At 37.4% G+C, this 18,483-nt stretch overlaps 1 protein-coding gene and 1 non-coding gene across 2 annotated transcripts; one reads left to right on the forward strand and one right to left on the reverse strand.

The window, feature by feature from the left end:
* Positions 1-794: 794 nt before the first annotated feature.
* On the reverse strand, positions 795-12,346 carry LOC122082423 (Golgi SNAP receptor complex member 1-2). Its single transcript, XM_042649975.1, has 6 exons — positions 11,850-12,346; positions 10,979-11,175; positions 4,907-4,996; positions 4,732-4,803; positions 1,292-1,421; positions 795-1,203 (listed from the first exon to the last, which is right to left on the reverse strand). Exons 1-6 carry the CDS (start codon positions 11,980-11,982, stop codon positions 1,106-1,108), a joined length of 720 nt encoding a protein of 239 aa, XP_042505909.1. The 5' UTR covers positions 11,983-12,346; the 3' UTR covers positions 795-1,105.
* Positions 12,347-17,786: 5,440 nt separating this feature from the next.
* TRNAG-GCC lies at positions 17,787-17,857 on the forward strand. Its single transcript has one exon. It is a non-coding gene; the product is annotated as a tRNA-Gly (tRNA).
* The last annotated feature ends 626 nt before the right edge of the window (positions 17,858-18,483 follow it).

Consider the following 18,483-nt stretch of genomic DNA (forward strand, 5'->3'; position numbering starts at 1 on the left):
AAAAAAAAGGGTTATAATTATAATGTGGGGACAAATGATTGACCAGAATCTGTATAAAACTTGCAGAGAATGTTGAAATAGGTGGAGCTACCGTTGGAACTCATATAAAATGTATAAATGGATAATAAAGGTCACAAACAATTCAGATTGTGAACACATGTAAGTTTGGAATGAAACATGTCTCTTTCTGATATTGCGAGTGGTAGTGATCTCTCTGATTACGTTGGAGCATTAGGAGAGGTAGAACCAAATCAGATTGAGTGACTGTGAGCTACACGAGGCATCCCGATTACAGGTGTGGACCATGTCAGTTTGGGTATGACGGATAGGCAAAGACAATAACAAAGTTTGCAAAATTGACATCAACGCCGGTCTTCTTCAAGGTGACAATAATGTCTCATTTATCTTCCCTTTTTTTTTCTCCCCTTTCCCCCCTCTTTGGAGATATTTTTCTCATGCTTTTATTATCAGTTGGGAATCTTCTGATTGGTTCGTTTATTGTTTATTAAAAAAAAAAAAACATTTTATCCATTTAAGTCACTGCCGACCATGCAGGATTTGTGCAAGTAAGCGAGTGGAACGTGATTATATCAGCGGGGTGAGCACAAGAGCAGACTTTAGGCTATGAGAACAATAGTAGCGGAAGCGCATTTGCGAACCCATCTTCGCCTCCGCTAAGTGCCCCCCACCCTAGAGGTTGCTTACTCGGGATGGGTTCAGTGATCAAACCAGTGGCCTCTGTAATGACAAACGATTAGGCTACGGAACAAGAACAAAGCCTAAAATTGTGTATAGATGTGAACAGAGTAAATGAAATACTCAAAATAACCCCAGAAGAGGAGCTCGTATGGAAAAGACCAACTCCTCACAATAAAAAGGTCATGAGTTCAACTCTCCTTGGGACGTACCTATCAAAAGAAGAAGAAAAAAAACTAAAAATTATTATCTCTCATCGGCCAAGTCAACTCAAGAGTTCAAATATACTGAAACCATGAGTTTCATCTATTCATCTTGTTTCAAACAAACAACATCAATGATCTGTGTTTTCTCTATTTCATTGCAGATGTTCTCATCTGCTCTTTTCCTGGATCATGATTTCTTATGTCTATTTTGAAAGCCAGTATATAATCATGAATAGTGTGCAAGCAGCGATGACTCCAGATAAGATAAGAGTATCTTTAGATCGCTTCCTCCTGATGGCACCTGCAATGTTAAGTGCCATGAGTGATGAACTCTTACTAATGGAAATACAACAAACAGAATGCATGGATGAAGATAACAGATACAATACCAAGAAGACCACGGATAACCGGAAACTTGTCACTCAGCAGCTTGACTTTCCCTTGAACATCACCAAGCAAAGACCGCTGGGAGCTCAAAACTGCCTTTGTAGTTTGTGCTTGATTGATTACATCATCAATCTAAATAGAAAAATTGCAACTAAGTTGAACCGTAAGAAGAAACAATACTCTCTATAAATGCCATTTTGCTGAGAATGGAGAATGCTAGTATAACTCATGAATATCTTGGGTACCCATCCACAATGCGGATCAATAGGCAAGGAGGAGTTCAAATTAGGGCTGGAGAGATTAAGCCACAAATCCAAGTCCTTGACCGAAAAAAGAAACCAGTAGGATAAATGATGTATAAAGAGCTTAATAAATTTATGAAAGAATAAATAAATTGACACCCTCGTTGCATTAGAGTTTTTGTAGTCTTCGCAAATTTTGGATTTCTCGACTCAGATGATCAAAGACTAGGTTATTCAGTTCTTGTAGCTGGCTTCAAATGCATGGTTGAAATGTCCCTTTTTAATGCCTTTTTGCTTCAAGTTCTTGCTCTGTTTACATTGCCTGAGATGGGATGTCTTAATTTTTGAAGTTACTAATAGTATATTAACTTGCAGCTAGAGCTAATATACCTGAACTACTGGTCAGATTCTAAAATGGCTAAAGAATCATTGAAATCTGATCCCATTTGATTTCCTCTTTACGATGCTCAATTATTACTAAAAAATGTTGGAACTATTATACTTCAACTTCCACTTGATTCTGAGTTTTAGTATTTTCTTGAATCTCTCTTGAAACCCTAGACCTCAACTTCCAATTTTCTTGCAACATCCAATATTTGATTCTTCAAGGGATTTTATTTGGGCTAATTATCATTGTTGATTGGATTTTGCATTCATCCTACATCAGACTTAGGTCCACAAAACCTAATTCCATGGAACCATAGCCCCAGGTACATCAAAGGTGTGACTAATATTCATAAACAGAAAGTGTAAATCAAGATGAAAATTCTGAAATTTCTCAATGATGTAGACACAACTGCAACGCCATTTCCATGCATTAGAAGCCCTACTGTCTACAACACTATTTACACATTTTCTGACCCAAAATTTTCTAAAAAACCGTGGCTTTGTTTTGTTCTTATCCAACCACTCACTGCCACTGGCTAAAAAGAAGGATAAGGAAACCCATTGATAGCTAAGCAAAACTCTAAGCAACCTCCTTATTTAGGACCCTCAGCTCCATTGGAATCTCCTGAAACAGTAGGTTCACAAAGATGCATATAATTAATCATTTGATACACCTAAAGATACCTGCCACACCAGTAGAAGTTGAGTCTCCCAATGAGTTACCAAAGCCGGACATACTGCCATGTGTGATAACCAGACTTCCAACCAGTTGGGCAAAAGTAAATTATAAATGTGTTGAGACCCCATGAAAAAACAAAATGTTGATGCAATCAATGGTCCAAGGGTGAAGGATACTGGTCATGATGAGAAGTCTTACCATTTTTTCTTCCTCAATACTACAAATAATGAGAAGGGGACTCCTCAAAATGATCCACCAATCCTACTAAATTGAGGGAAAGTCCAAGCTGATCGTTCACTATATCTACGAAAATCCATCAAGGACCAGCCAGCTGAAGAAAATGAGACCAAGTCTACAAGGCCCATTGCAATGCATTAAACTGATCAATATATTCTACATTTTCCTCGAACTTTTCTATCCTTTGAAGCATACCATGAAGTTATCTGACCAACATCCAAAGGCTTTGACTTTCAGCAGAAGACTTGAACACCAAACAATCAAACTAGAAACTGAAGGATGAGGTACACATCAGTCTTCAAGAGCATGTACAGGGCCAATCTGTATGGTGAATCAGATCTTCGAACTTATTCTGTTAAAACTAGTCTCCTCCTTTCTTCATTATATATCATCTAGGCTTGAATTCTTTTCAGATTTGTTCTGTCCTGTCCTTGCTTGTTACGGCCATCTGCCTTTTTGTTCTTCTCTTCTTATAAATGTTAGAATAGTGTAGTAGTGGAAGGGAGGGGAAGGGAAAGGGTCATTCATCTAGTAAACTGCCTGATAGAGTCGGTCACATTCGCAAATTTCCAAAAATTGTCATCTGCCCCTTCCATGTAACAACATCTGATAAATCCACACTACCACTAATGGGTCCTAAAACAGATCCAAGAATCTCTAGAGAACAGTTTGGCTGTACACCAAAAAGGCTGAAAATTTCAGCAACAGAATTAAGTGTTTCAAAAGAAATAACATATATTTTGGCATATATTCTCTAGTATATTTGGAAGGTGACTTCGTGAGTGTACAAGTTTCTGTTTTCCGATGTACTTCACCAACTTATCATGACTAAAGTACTTATTCATACACCATATATATGATATACAGATCAGTAACATATTGTTTCTAAATACAGAATGGCCTGAAAGGCGAAACAAGGTGCACTCTAAAAAGCATTCAGAAGTCTTCTGGAAGGGAGCTTAATGAGGCCATTCAAACTTACATCAATACAATTCAACCACAGTCCACAAACACAGCATCTTAAAGATGTTTCAGATAAAATTAATTTTCAATTAAATTAATTGGAGAGGGGCGTCTGGAGTGTGATGTGATCGACGAATCCCTCTAAAGCTTAAGGGAAAATTCCATAGGATAGTCATAAGACCAGCTATGATATATGGTGCAAAATATTGGGCAGTCAAGAAGCGTAACATAGATTAGCTTGAGTGTGGCTAAGATGAGGATGTTGAGATGGATGTATGGCAAAACCCTGAGAGATAGAGTGAGAAATGACAAGGTTAGAACCGATTTGGGAATTGCTCCAATTCAGGATAAGCTCAGAGAATGTCGGTTACGATGGTATGGACATGTCCAAAGGAGGCCTTTGGATGCACCAATACGGAAGAGTGACCAGATGCAGATGGATGGAGCGAAAAGGACTAGGGGTAGGCCAAAAATGACCACTGAGGAGGTAGAAAGAAGAGACATGGAAAAGTTAAGTCTTCACCCAAGTATGGTATCTAACAGAGCTGCCTGGAAGGCTAAGATCCGGGTTGCCGACTATTCATAAGTGGGATGTCCGTAACCCTTTTTTTTTTTTTTTTTAAATCACTCAGATCCATGTAGCCGACCTCATTTAGTTGGGATAAGGCTAAGATGTGTTGTTGTTTCAACTAAATTGCAACCGAGAAAATTATGAATGATGATTCATTTTTCATATCATTTACACCAGTCACATTAAAGTCTTGGCTATTGACATTTAACCAGTATAACAGAGGGAAGCACGCAAAATGGAAAATCTGTCAGGACAATGGCTAAAGAAGCATATGTCCTCAACAGCATATCAGGATACAGATATGAAAATGCTTTTGAGTCAGGATACAAAAGGCAAGAATATAAAAATGCTTTTGAGTCTTACATGAGATATATTTCCATGTATTGAAGCTCTCTCACGTAGTAGTTGCATTCTAGGTGACATACTTCCAGAAACCTAAATCAAAGAAGCAAAATAAGACTATAAAACCAACAATGGATTTTCATATAGATTTGAATAAATTCAAATTCTCATAAATCATAAACATATTTTGATTCACCTTGTGTTCACTGATATCATCACGAACAGACATAAGAAGCTCAGCATGCTCCCTCATGGAGTTTATGTTTCCCTTGATTCGTTTAAATTCCTGCAGAAACATATGTTCTGTTCAAAGAGACTGAGGGTGGCCATAATCAACTCATTAAGCATAAAATTTCTATATAAAGCATTCAAAGAAATATATGAGTAATACTAACTGGTATTAGCATTGAGGGTGTCAAACTGGAGGCAACAGTAAGCATCTGGAAAAGGGTAGGTTAGAGCTGGAACTGAAGTCTGAGAAAATTCCTACCCAAATCTGAACTTCAGACCAGGTGGGGAAATGATGAACCAAATCCTTGGCTTTCATCCACCCCCACCCCCTCTCTTTCTCTTCTCTTCGTTGAGGTCCAGTGGCTCAGCCGGGTTCATGCTTTGGGTTAAGAATATGTAAGAAGATGCTTCCATTATTGAGGTATTTCAGTTTATTGTATTTGGGCTTATAAACCATATGCTGTTATTACATGGTTTAATCTCATAATACTCACATGACTTAGTATTTAATACTGGGTAGAAAGGGGGATCCTAGAACCTTTATCACATCCTTTAATAACATGGAATAAATAATAAGTTGAAGAGGTTGATCTTATACATGATATAATATAAAGAAAAGTTAGATTGTAAAGTAAGCCATATGCTCTTGGGTCTGTAATCTATACGCTGTCATTACCCATGGGTTCCATAATTACATGATGTAGTATAGAATTCAGGTCAAGAGGGGATGCCTATCTCACATTCCCTCTTAATGTCATCCTCCTCCAAAAACAAATACTTGTAATTCACCAAAATAAGTGAGTCTAGAGCAGAGAAAGGATCCAAGTTTGGTCTAGTCATCTAGTAGGCCAAGGAGTTGATGAAGTCATTCCAGAGTGGTCCCAAAATGTCTCTGTAAAGTATGCCATTCAAAGCTCCTAATTTTATGAGAAAATTCAATGATTATAAAAGAAAAGAATCCATTAATCAAATGGCAAATGCACTGGTTGTGTGTTTCTGTGGAAGGAACACAACAGAAGGCCATTCCATTTTTCGATATCAATGATAAAAATTATGTTTGAAGTGGAATGGATTTGTTGAAGGGTTGGGAGAGACTGATGATCATGGTTGAGTTATTGTAGGTGGCTTCATGTAATCCAAGCCTCTCTTTTCCACCATTTTCTCCTCCCTCTCTCTGATAAATTCTTTCTTATATCTCTGTTCTCTCTTTCTTTTGCACTTCTCCTTCTCCTCTTCCATATGCTTCATATTCTTCGTTCTCTCAATTCTTTATCTGTGTTTCCGAAAAGGGAAAAAGGTGCTTCGGTATTCATGATAATTTCTTGCAAATATTAGGGATTTTCGGCTTAGAGAGAAGGATTTCTCTTGCATCTTTGTGGTGTGGTTTTAGCTCTTGAGACTGGAAATTTAGAAATCACACCAATCAAACCAACTCAACAGCTGTAATCTCTAGTAATTCCACTTCATACTGTGTAATTACTGTGATCCTAAGTTAACTAATTGAATAGGGCTTAAAAAACTGGTAAATAAACAGAATTGTAGACAAGGAAATAATCCATGTGACAAAGTAGGAACAGGAAATGATAAGTGCAACGTAAAAGAAAGGAAGAAGAAGAAGAAGAAAAGGCCGTCCAGACTATATTAGTCTAACCATTAGGGTAGCATGTTTACTTATAATACAAAATTTGCATAATTATAAATCAAGACAATAACCTAATGGCAACTAAGGACAGTAGTTGTGAAGAATTACAAATAACTACCTGACTGGAAAAGTGTAACAATACATCCCTGCTCTAGGTTTTAACAATCCAAATTCAAGAGAAAACTGATATCAGTAAATCAATGGTTAGATTAAAAGATATCAAATAATCCTCCTAAAGGTAGGACACGTGTACAGAAGTCCAGAGCCAGCAAATCAATATCAGAATTTCAGATTTAAGCAGAAAAGAACTATTGGATGGATTAAGATAGAATATCAGTAACTAAAACCTAAACAAGCATCAGAAGTTAGAATCCAGAATATCAACTCAGAAATGCAGGAAAAATAGAAAGTATAATAGAACTAGGACACTCAGAAATCGATAGAAAGTAAAAAGCTTGAAACAAGAAAGTAAATCAGAACTTAGTAGTAGCAGCAGAACGAGATTCTGAAGATAGAAATCAAAAATAGAACTAGAATTTGAATTTTAGAAGAGTGTGACATCAGGTAGGAGACCTGAAATTGACCTTGAAATATCAATTCTAAAACTGTTCTGCAAGAAAATTAAAACATATTTCAGAAGGCTAACTTAACAGAACATTATCAACCAATCAGAGATCATAATTGAATAGAAAAGTGTGCACATGAACAAAGAAGAATTTCTGTACTTGATCAATTGAGAAGAAGATAAGAAGAAGAAAGGAGGGATGAATTAGGAATCACCACCTGATCCTCAGACTGGAATCACCACTAAGCTTACCACTAAATCACCACAGCAGAGAGAGCCCTGAATCTCATAGAACCAAAAGGTAAAAGCCAATTTCTATTCATCAAATTCATTGGCATGGCCGTAGCCACTTACAATCTTATATAAATTACATTTCAGACTAAACCTAAAACTCCTTCAGTCAATAGCTTTCTATGGAGATAATCTTAAAAAAAAATAAAAAAAAATAAAAAAAAACTCGATGGTCGGTGTTAGTCTGATAGAATGAGTAGTGTTTTGTGTCAGTAAATACTGTAAACAGTGATGCAATGATTGGGGTTATTGTTCTGTTATATTTAGTGGAAATTTAGAGCAATGAATAGTGAATTGGCTGCCACATAGTGCAGCTGGTTGTAGTGGTATTTGACATGCAAGCCTACAACATAATCATCTGAAGTCGAGTATAGCTGTGGATTAAAGGTAAGATGCCTTAGTCATCATTCTGATGTTCAACATTTATTCCACCTATAATGACTCAAACAGGGAGTCCCAATTTTCAAATCACTATTGTGAAGTTGGGTGATGCCTACTTGGCTACTTCACTTGCTTTCAGTCAACTAGGTTGCTTATCACTTAAAAGGACAAGATAGGTGATGCAGTTGCATTAGACATTAAACCCGTATGGAGGCCTATGTCCAACCTTGGGGGGCTTATAAGCCCATAAAATGGAGATAAATTTAGTACACGGAATTAGTAGTTAACTTAGATGATCGAATTATATGAGCAAACTTAATAGCTGGATAGAGTTTATTTACTTTATTGAATGTGAGTGTGATTAAGAGTCCTTTCATGAGCCAATTTAAGAATTTTTGAAGGTCTTTATATATGTAATACACCCCTACCTATTAGAGATTACTTGAATAAAGAATATGAATTTTTTTAAGTGCTTTTGTGCCATTGAGCAGTACATATGGGATTGGTATCCCAAACCTTATTTCTTCTCTTCTCTTCTCTTATGTTCTCTTCTTCCTCCCAAGAAAATCCCTGTCATCTCTTTTCACTTCCCTTCCATCAATCTAATTTCCTCCTTAACAATGTTGTTGCTCCTTTATCTTAGATATGATCGCAGATTTTGTTCGTTGGGTGTGCTTGCATCTGAGATCCATAATTTAGATTTTCAGACTACATTAACAGGTATCATAGACAAACCTGGTCATTAACTATGGATCCTACCCTCATGTTTGCTATCTGCCATCAACTTCAACCTGTGCAAGAGAACCTACGAACAGTTGAAGCGAATATTGAAAAAACTCAATAGAAATTTAAAGAGTTTAAGAACCAATTGATGATCACATCTGATCGAATGGGATCTTCATTCAATAAATTGATCTCGGTCATAGAACAATTGATAGAAGAACAAGATTTTTTTTCCCACCAAAACAAAAATCTAATAATTGGTTTCGGGGCAAGGAGAGTGGTTTATGATAGTGTGTCGATAATCCTCCCACCATTCTACAAAACTAGAGGATGAGTTTTTTTTTCTAACTGAGCGGGATTGATACAGTTGCATTAAACATTAATCCTGTATGGAGGACTATGTCCAAGGTTGGGAGACCCATAAAGGCATCAGTGGCAGTCCAATGGGTTGAAATTGACCTTTGGGTCATTATATTATAGGTTAGGCCTCTTATTATCTTAGGTTTCATTGTAATGGGCCTAATTTATAAGTCTATAAAGTGGTGATAAAGTAAATACATAGGATTAGTAATTAAGTTAAATGTTTGAGTTAGATTAGAATATTTAATAGCTAGATCGAGTTCCGTTTTGAGTTAAGTTACTTTATTGGATGTGTAAGTATGATTAAGGGACCTTTTATGAATCAATTTAGGAATTTTAGAAGGTCGTTATAAATATAATACACCCCCATTGATTAGAGATGATTTGAATAAAGAACGGATTTTTTTAAGAGTTTGGTGTTGTTGTGCAGTACATATGGGATTAATATCCCATGCCTATTTTCTTCTCTTCTTCTGTCTTCCTCCTAAGCAAATCGCTCTCATCTCTTTTCCCTCCCATAGGGACTATTTAAGCTCTTTCCATTGTCCTCTCAAGATTAAGGGATCAACAGCTAAAACCTTAGTTTAGACGCTGTTGGAGAAGCTTTCTTGCTCAAAGAAATGATGCTAACTTCCATGATTGCTTCATGACATGGGAAAACCACCTATGACACGTCTCTCCCCATATTGCCCAAGCAACCACATTACATTAGTCAACTTCCTAGATTCCTAAGGTTTGGATAGTTGAAGGTCTATCAACCATTTTCTCATCAAAATACAAGGAAGATTTGATCTCACCCTTTTCCCCATATGTTATCATTCAATGCTGGTCCACTTGTCCTTATGATGCATCAGGACACTTTCTCTTCTTTTTTCACTTATCTTTTTTTTTCCTATTCTTTCTCCCTATAAATCCTAGACAAAAGATTCATTTTTTCTCACGTTTTCAGTGACCTTAGTTGTGGAAGGAAAATATTTTGAACTTTATCTTGATTAAGACCCTGGTTAGCATTGGTAGTTGAACCATGCATCTGAGTCACCTGAAGTAGGAAGCATCTAAAGTAAGCATCCATGACCTGTTTCACCAAACCTACTTATATAACCAATGCAGAACTGAAAATTTGTGAGCATGAGAGGCTTTCTGCCTTTTTTTCTTGTCTCTTCTCACTTCCCGAGAAAATTGCAACCCTATTAGAAAGTTTTATCACGAACCATGGTTTGATACCTAGGAAGTGCCTTTCCTTGAGCCTGATGCATGCCAATGTCAAGGGCCTACGACTCTAATCTATGACCTGGTTGTGTATAGAAGAGGGTTTGGAGTAGAATTGTTTAGCTATAAGGTCATGAATGGGGAAACAAGTAATCGGCCCACAGCAGATTTATGCCATAGGCATAGTTGTCACGGCGTCTAGGCGACCCAAGGCGTTGGAGGGGCTTGTATGCAAGGTAACCAAAATGCCCGCCTAGGAAACCAAGGCGACACTAGTTGTCAAGATGCCTAGATGCCAAAGCAGTCACCTAGGCAACGCCTTGACAAATATGACCATAGGCATCTTGATGTTCATAAAATGTTGAGGTCACTCCTCTATTGTTGAATCAGAGGACTTAGCTTTGGATTCAGGAAGGGTGACAGTTTCTGGTCCCTTTCCTTCACTTACAGCATACTTCGGCAATGTACAAGCACTCAATCAGGGCAAATTACAGTCGATATGCCTAAAGTAGTTTCTCATTCACCTGTGTTACAAAAATGCCAACAAAAATGCTATGATGAATTTCAAAACTACAGTCATCGGTTTCTTATATATGTTCTCCACTCAACAGAAAGTGGAAAACTAAAGTTTGAAGAGGGATTGTTTTGGGCAATCTAAGCAATTAGGAGAAGATGTCTGGCCATATATGGAGTTTTGACAGGAAAAAAAGCCATGGCATAATACATGGAGAAAGGTGGGGAAGAATAGGGGTAAATGAAACTATAGAATGAGTGCATAAGACAAATTCCTAGCTGATAATATAAGCGAGACAGGAAATAAACTAGGTCACTAGCCACAATGACAAAAAATAACCAAAAAATAAAACCTGTGTAAACTCATGAAGTATGTCTCTGTGCCTTGCTAGCTTCTGCGTAACCGATGTGGTGGGTGTGGTAGATGCAGCACAACGACTCATGGCATCATTGGCATCCACTAACTTCTCAAGCAACGATTGAATCTCCATATCCATAGATTTAAACGATCTGCTGGACCCAAGAGTTGGTGACCCAGTATCCGCATAACCTGAAACACTAACATAATCATTAGAATGGAAGAAACCAACCAACCACTTTAAGCAATTGAACCTTAAACTTGCAGCCCTTTAACCCATAAATTATGGCTTCCATTGTGCTACATTGCCACTGGTAAACAAATTCAACCGCCATAGATACACATCCCAAAAATTACTACACAAAGGGCAAAGAGAAGACTTTGCATTGCTGAAAACGCAACCAACTTCTAAGCTTATACTTCATACACAATCTATTAACTGTTAGGCAGGAGAGATGGCTATTGAAAGCTTCAAGCACAATGAGAAATACGCACCACCGATCCAGTTTCACATGGTGAGGATAATTCACTCAATTAACTGACTACTGCATCTGTCTCCATGCAAGCTCTATTGGGTGACAATTCGTCACACCGAAAGATGCATCTAAGGGTGTTTCCTAAGAGACTATCTTTCTAAAGAGAAAATGAGCTCACAACAGGCACCCAAAACTTGATCTACCCCACTTTTGATCCATAGTTTCTTAATCTTCTGTACTCTATAGGTGAACTAAAATATTATCAGAAGGGAAAAAGAAAACGCAGTCCCATTTTTAGGTATGGAAATTGGAATTGGGTTCTGAAAATCTAAGAATTTGTCACAGGAGTAAGAACAATAACCAACAAAAGGGAGAAGAGAGAGAACCTACTTCCTTGATTGAACCTCGTGCCCAGTTTCGCATAGGAAGATAACTTGACATCGAGATCCCCTTCGATTTTTCTGGCCTCCTTCCTCAATTCCTCCCAACCCGCCTCCTGCAACTCCAGATTTGGATCATCCATTTCCAGAGACCACAACTGCTCTCGTTGTCGCGAGAAGAAAAATTGCTCTGCTGCTCTTCTTGTTCTAAGTGGGTTGGGTCATCAGTTGTGCCACCGGAGTTAGATTTGTCGCAATTGCCATTAAATTGATCAAGCAACCCTTGCCCTCTCTTCTTCCGTTCCCCTTCTGCGCATCTATCAGTTCAGACTCCAAGTTGTAACTGAATCGGAGATTTAGTCCAAATCTGGAAGCAATTTGCACTTCAGCAGTTCAGCTCCACGAGCCACACTCCCCTTCGTTTCTCGCCTTCGTTGATCGATGCTAATCAAAGTTTGAAAACCCGGAACGAACAGGATCCGGCAACACGGATTCGGATTTCCAATAGGAACGGATCAATCAAATTTGCCGAACGAGATATGGAGTTATGGACCCAGGCAGGAAAAAAAAAGGAACGATTTTAGAGATTTTTATATAAAAGGGAAATTTAATATCACTCCCATGCACTTATAACACTTAGGACTATATTTATTAAAACTTTCTTATATTTTATTTTTTTACTGATACTCTCTTGATTTTTTATTTTCACATCTCTTTCTCTCTTGTTCTTTTTAAATACCCAGATTATCCTTCCTTTTCACTTGTAACCTATTATACTTTTTCAAATTGATTAGTTTAAAATATGGTTTGAACCAAACTGTTTACAAGTTTTGTTTCATCCAATCATCAATGATATTGACATAGTTGATGTGTCCTTAAAGATATTATTTATTTATTTATTATTATTTTTTTTTTATTTCTTCTCATCAAATCATCAGAGATATTGTTTGTTTATTATTATTTTTATTTTATCTTATCCATCATCACAAATTTAACAACTATTTTTTATGGGTATTAGATTGGTATCTGTCTTAGCCAATCTAAGGATTAAAAAAAAAATAAAAAACGTGTGGTACCCGATTGAAAGATATGATATCGATATAGATATTGATCAGATACAAAATTATTCTTTTTTGAATTTACAATATCCTTGATGATTGGATGAGACAACACATATTAGTGGTTTGGTTCAAACTATGTTTTGAACCAAACCAATCAATTAGAAAAAAGTGTAATAGGAACAAGTGAAAATGAAGGGTAATCTGAGTATTTAAAAAGATGAAGGGAGAAAGAGATGTAAAAATAAAAAAGTAAAGGAGTATCAGTAAAAAGGTAAAAGGCAGGGGAGTTTTAGTAAATATAGGCCAAGTGTAAGAGAGTGATAGTATATTCCCCTATATAAAATTCTTCTAGGTTAAGTTTGCTTATCAAGAAATGAATAGAAAACAAAATAAATGATTCAATGATTACTTTGTGTCTATCTCTCTCCTCAAACTCAATTTCTTTTTTTTTCTATTGATTTCTTGAGAATCAAACATAACACTAGATCTAGTAAAAGTTGGGAAAATCATCTTTTCATAATTCCAACTTGGCTTGCGATGAATAAACCCCGTGTGATTTAGATGAGTGAAGAAAAATCTAACTATTACTGCAAACCTATTGTCTTGTCATTTCTTCAATACTATTACTAGCTAGGGAAGTGCAACATGGAAGAAGGATAACAAGTTGAGCCACTAAAGTTGTTAAATTTCAGAGTTCACACAAACGGGGGAGATTGGTGAAGTGATTCATGATCAAATGAAGTGTATGGTAGCACACCACACCATGTTAGAGAAAAAATGATCGGACTTGATGGGTTTCATACAACTTCAAAACACCTCTATCTCTTGTGACTCAAATAAACTTGGATTGAGTTTTTTTTTTCTTTTCTGGTGAACTTTATGACTGTTGATTAGGTTTTCTAATTTTTTGGCTCGACTCGGACAACTCAACTAAGTCAAAACCTAGGTTTCCAACTATAGATCTATTTGCTGGAAATAAGTTACATTGATTTTTTTTCCTTTTATTTATTTATTTTTTGGGTGGGGGAGGGGGGGAATATCTATCAAGGGAGTGAAGATTACAAGGAATGCAACTTGTAGATGATCCTCATCGATTGCTCAATCTTCAGTGGCCGAAACCCAAATTTGAAGATGAAGAAGCCCTCTCTCTTCCTTCTTAAGTACAAAAAGCAATGTTATGTTCTCTTGTCTATTAAATCAGAGCTAATGTTAACGAAGTTTATGAACTACCCTCTATTCCTATCTATGAGTCATTATGACTCCACCTTCTTGAACCTGCCGACCTCAAAACTTGTCCCCAAAATTTTATGATTGATTTTTTCACATATGCTCTGTTGCTTTTTCTTTAAGAATTTTTATGGGATTTTTATGATGTTTTTTACATTTTCTTCAAAAACAAATCCAAGGGTTGGTTGGATCATTGCTGAAATCGTATGTATTTTATTCCGTCGTCAAAGGTTTTCTAATATTTTATTTTATTGCTTGATAAATCCTATTTTGGATGAAATTTAGCAAAGGACATTAACGTCAATGCGTCACATTGGGCCTGTGGCAGTTATTCATGCAATCTAGATTTTTATTTTTTTGGTACAAAGAAAATTTAAGAAGTACAAAGGGAAAAAATAGACGGCCAACCAGGGGCTATCCCAAGAGACAGATACGAGGAAAACACATGTCCTATTATCAAGAATATGAGCAGGCTGCACCATATCTCAGGGCAAATGAAGGACTCGAAACCCCAAAAATTGAGTAGCTAATAAAGAGACATCTCGAGCAATAGTTTGGAATTTAGGGGAGGCCAAATCTGAATCGCCATTGATAGCATTGACCACCTGCATGTAATTAGAAAAACAAACCAAGTAGAAGATGCAGTTATCCATGACCCATCGAACAAGAAAGTGCATTGCAATGCCTTCAGCAAAATCTAGGGGCGACCACGGGATAGGCAAAACAACACCCACCTTAAAACAAGACTCAAAATCCAAAACAACAAACCTAATTTTGACAGTCTTCCTATAGTCATGCAATCTAGATATACCAATACCACCATCCAAAGAAACCGTTTCCCAAGAAAAAATAAGAAAAAAAAAACCCTACTTATCATTACCATAAGGCACAAATACCCCTCTTAACTAGTGACGATAATTCTATTTGACGCCACCCTGGATTGAGAGATACACTGTAACTTTTGTCAGGAAACTTTCCCTTTATTATTATTATTATTATTTTTGCAAGGTCCCATAAGGGGTTACAAGGCCCTATAACGAAGCAAAGAGAAAGGCTCATAAGGGAGGGAGTCAATTGGGGTCGTTAGGCCACACTTCTTGAAACTAGTGGTGCATGTTAGCACCTAAGGCTAAGATGCACTTCAAGAGAGTTGATCCACTTACCAACAGTTTGACATACCCTTAACTGAACAGTGCCATACCGCTAGGTTATGGCTTAGGTGTGCAAATAATATGTACCTAAGAGGTTAAGACTCTATTTAAGTGTAAGAACAAATAAAGGGAAGGGAAGTAAAAAATTTGAGCTAAAAAAAAAAAAGGTTTTATAATCATTATCCCTTGTGACTTTATCACTAACTCCAAATCATTATAAATCTGATTATTAAATTTCACTTTACTTTGCATTCAAAACACTTTACTATAAATATTAATATATCATTATTAAATATATGGTAAAAATTTATGTAGTTTAACATGGGATAATAATTACAAAGTAATTAAATAGGGTAATAATTATAAAAAAGAAAAAAAACTTAAGTTTGAAAATTTCACTACCCTTCCTCCTATATTTCCCTTGTAATTAAACATAACCTAAGTTTTTTTTTTTTTTGCAATAAAAATACTTACCCATAACATTTCTATTTCGATATAGAGATCCAATGTATTTTGTCAGATAATGAATGTCAAAGGTATGTATATCCTAGTGAGTTCATTAGTTATAAATATATCTATGGAAACAACCTCTCGACATTCTCAGGGTAAGGTTGCGTAGTTCTCGCCCCCCCGACCTCTCATATGCAGGAGCCCCGTGCATGTATGCCATTTTTTTCCCCCATTAATCATAAATATATCTATGGACAAAGTTTTCCTTCACCACATGAATTAGAGGGATGTGGCTCTACACCCCCTCCCCCCTAATTGGGTGGCCCCAAGGAAAAATCGGTCCTATATCTATTGTAATTTTAGCTACTTTATCTACCAATTTTTTTGCCGAAATTATACCAATGATTTGTTTGCCTGATTTCTTTCACAAAGATGTAACATGTATCGTCATGTGGCAGATAATGAATGGTTATGCCTCACTAAGCATTGTGAAAGGAATACATTTTCCCAATTATAATTGAGGAAATATTGGAGGAGGGAGGAGGGAGAGATGTCCACTGAAATATCGATTGTATTATGGATCAAGAACCAAAGCATGGTTCAGGCAGGGCAAACGAAGCCAATTGATTGCGACACTGCCTCGTTGGGCCGAATGTTGGACACAACAAGTCCATAATTGGCCCATTTTCATCATCCCACAACAAATATATAGGGAAGGGTTCTCCGAATATGAAGCATAGGATATATGTATTATTTTATTTATTTTTTGAAGGTGAGAGAAAAATAATCATCCCACAACAAATATATAGGGAAGGGTTCTCCGAATATGAAGCATAGGATATATGTATTATTTTATTTATTTTTTGAAGGTGAGAGAAAAATAATATAAAACAAATTTGTTTAAGGGCTTATTTATGGGAGAAGGAATGCTACCGACTGCGTAATAACAGTTGCACACAGTGACATTGTCCGTTGTATAGAGCATTAGAGCCAACCCAACTCATCTTATCAGGCCGAATTTGGAATTTGTCCCTAATAAAGTAGCCCAACAAAGTTGACAAAAAGGCCAGCCCATCCCTTCCATGTCATATTGGGCTTCGACCCATGAAGGGCAATGGCTTAGAGATCACATATATGCTGTTTCATTGAGTTGAGGGGTTCACTATTAATTTGGCCCAATAAGGAGGGCATGGGCCATTCATGGTTTCCTCCGTTGGTACATCTCTGCTGTGTGATGGATCACAGAAGGTCTTGTTAAATTTCAAAGGAGCAAAGACCGACCGTGACGTCCATCATATCCAACACCAGAGAGAGAGAGAGAGAGAGAGAGAGAGAGAGAGAGAGAGAGCTTGGCTATGGTCATCATGGACCAAGCTAGAAATTGAGGTATCTATTTGCCTCAACCCTTTTCCATTTCACTCTCTTAATGGCGGGTCTCAGCTTTGAGTATTTTCCATGTGGAATCTCATCATGCATGCACTAAGCCACGCCTCTCTCTATCTCTCTCTACTAGCCCACATGGGTAGGGGTGGTTCCCAAGCAAAGGGACCAGGGAGTGAGGTAAAATTAATGAATGGAGAAGTCTTCGGTGCAGCATCTGCAACTGCCTTCTACAGGAGTCCACAACAGGAGCTTGGGGGACAAGGCTATAGCGCTAAGGCCGGCCTGCAACAGAAGAGTGTGTGAAGATATTGCGTTTTCAATCATTTTCCTAAGTTTTTTATTTAGGCACATGGTGGACTTTCTAAGATGAAACTTACTTAACAATGAAGGAAGAAGAGATCCAAAAAGGCAACCTTATTGGCTGGGATCCCACACAGAACAGAACTATGATACACTTAAAATGAAAGAAGTATGGAAGGAATGACATTTAATCCTACTAAATAATCCATTAATTTTGAGATCCTGCTGGTCCCAAAAGGGTTATCAAACCCAATTGATTCCACTAATCATTGAATTCTAAACAATTCTTTTTTATTGAATATGGTGAACCCCTTCTGGAATTGTTACATATTTATTATCTAATTATTTAAAAACTAGTAAAAGTTTTAGCATCAAGCACCAGTGGTCTAGTGGTAGAATAGTACCCTGCCACGGTACAGACCCGGGTTCGATTCCCGGCTGGTGCAATTTTTTTTTTTGACCTTTTGCATCATGCATTCATCAAAGATCCAAAATAATGCATGTGGCTCGATCAACTCCTTTTTTATTTTCAAATATATCACTCTTCACCCTTTGTGGCGTGTTTTTTGTCCACCTGCCTAATGGTGTGTTAACTTTTTTCTCTCTTTCTCTTCTTTGTGGTTTGTGAGTTTTCCCCCATGATCCTTGGTCCACCAAGTGGTAATAGTGAAGACGATGATGACGACGACGACAAAGTGCTGGAAGCATATCCGCCCGCCTCCCACCATCACAGAACCCCACAGTTCAACTGCCCCTCTCATCTAAACCTCCTACCCAGCCCCATGGACCTTCTAGTCCTCCATTGCTCCACCCCTATGCACCAACACCTCTCAATCCCTCCTTTTCCACACCTTAGCTCCAGCCCTACTCCCGACCCTTGACTCTCCGCCCTCTGCATCTGTCCCGCTCCCACGCATCCTCCTTGCCACCAGGTGTTGGATATCCACTTCAACTGAACCTCCGTCCCAACTCCCGGCATGCAACTACACCCTCCTCTCTCCCTCTCCTTCTCCATTATCGTCCGCATCTTCGCTGATATCGATGATGACGATAATGACCTTGTGCTCTTGGT

The sequence above is a fragment of the Macadamia integrifolia genome, chromosome 6 (genome assembly GCF_013358625.1).
Source record: "Macadamia integrifolia cultivar HAES 741 chromosome 6, SCU_Mint_v3, whole genome shotgun sequence".
Taxonomy (NCBI): Eukaryota; Viridiplantae; Streptophyta; class Magnoliopsida; order Proteales; family Proteaceae; genus Macadamia; species Macadamia integrifolia.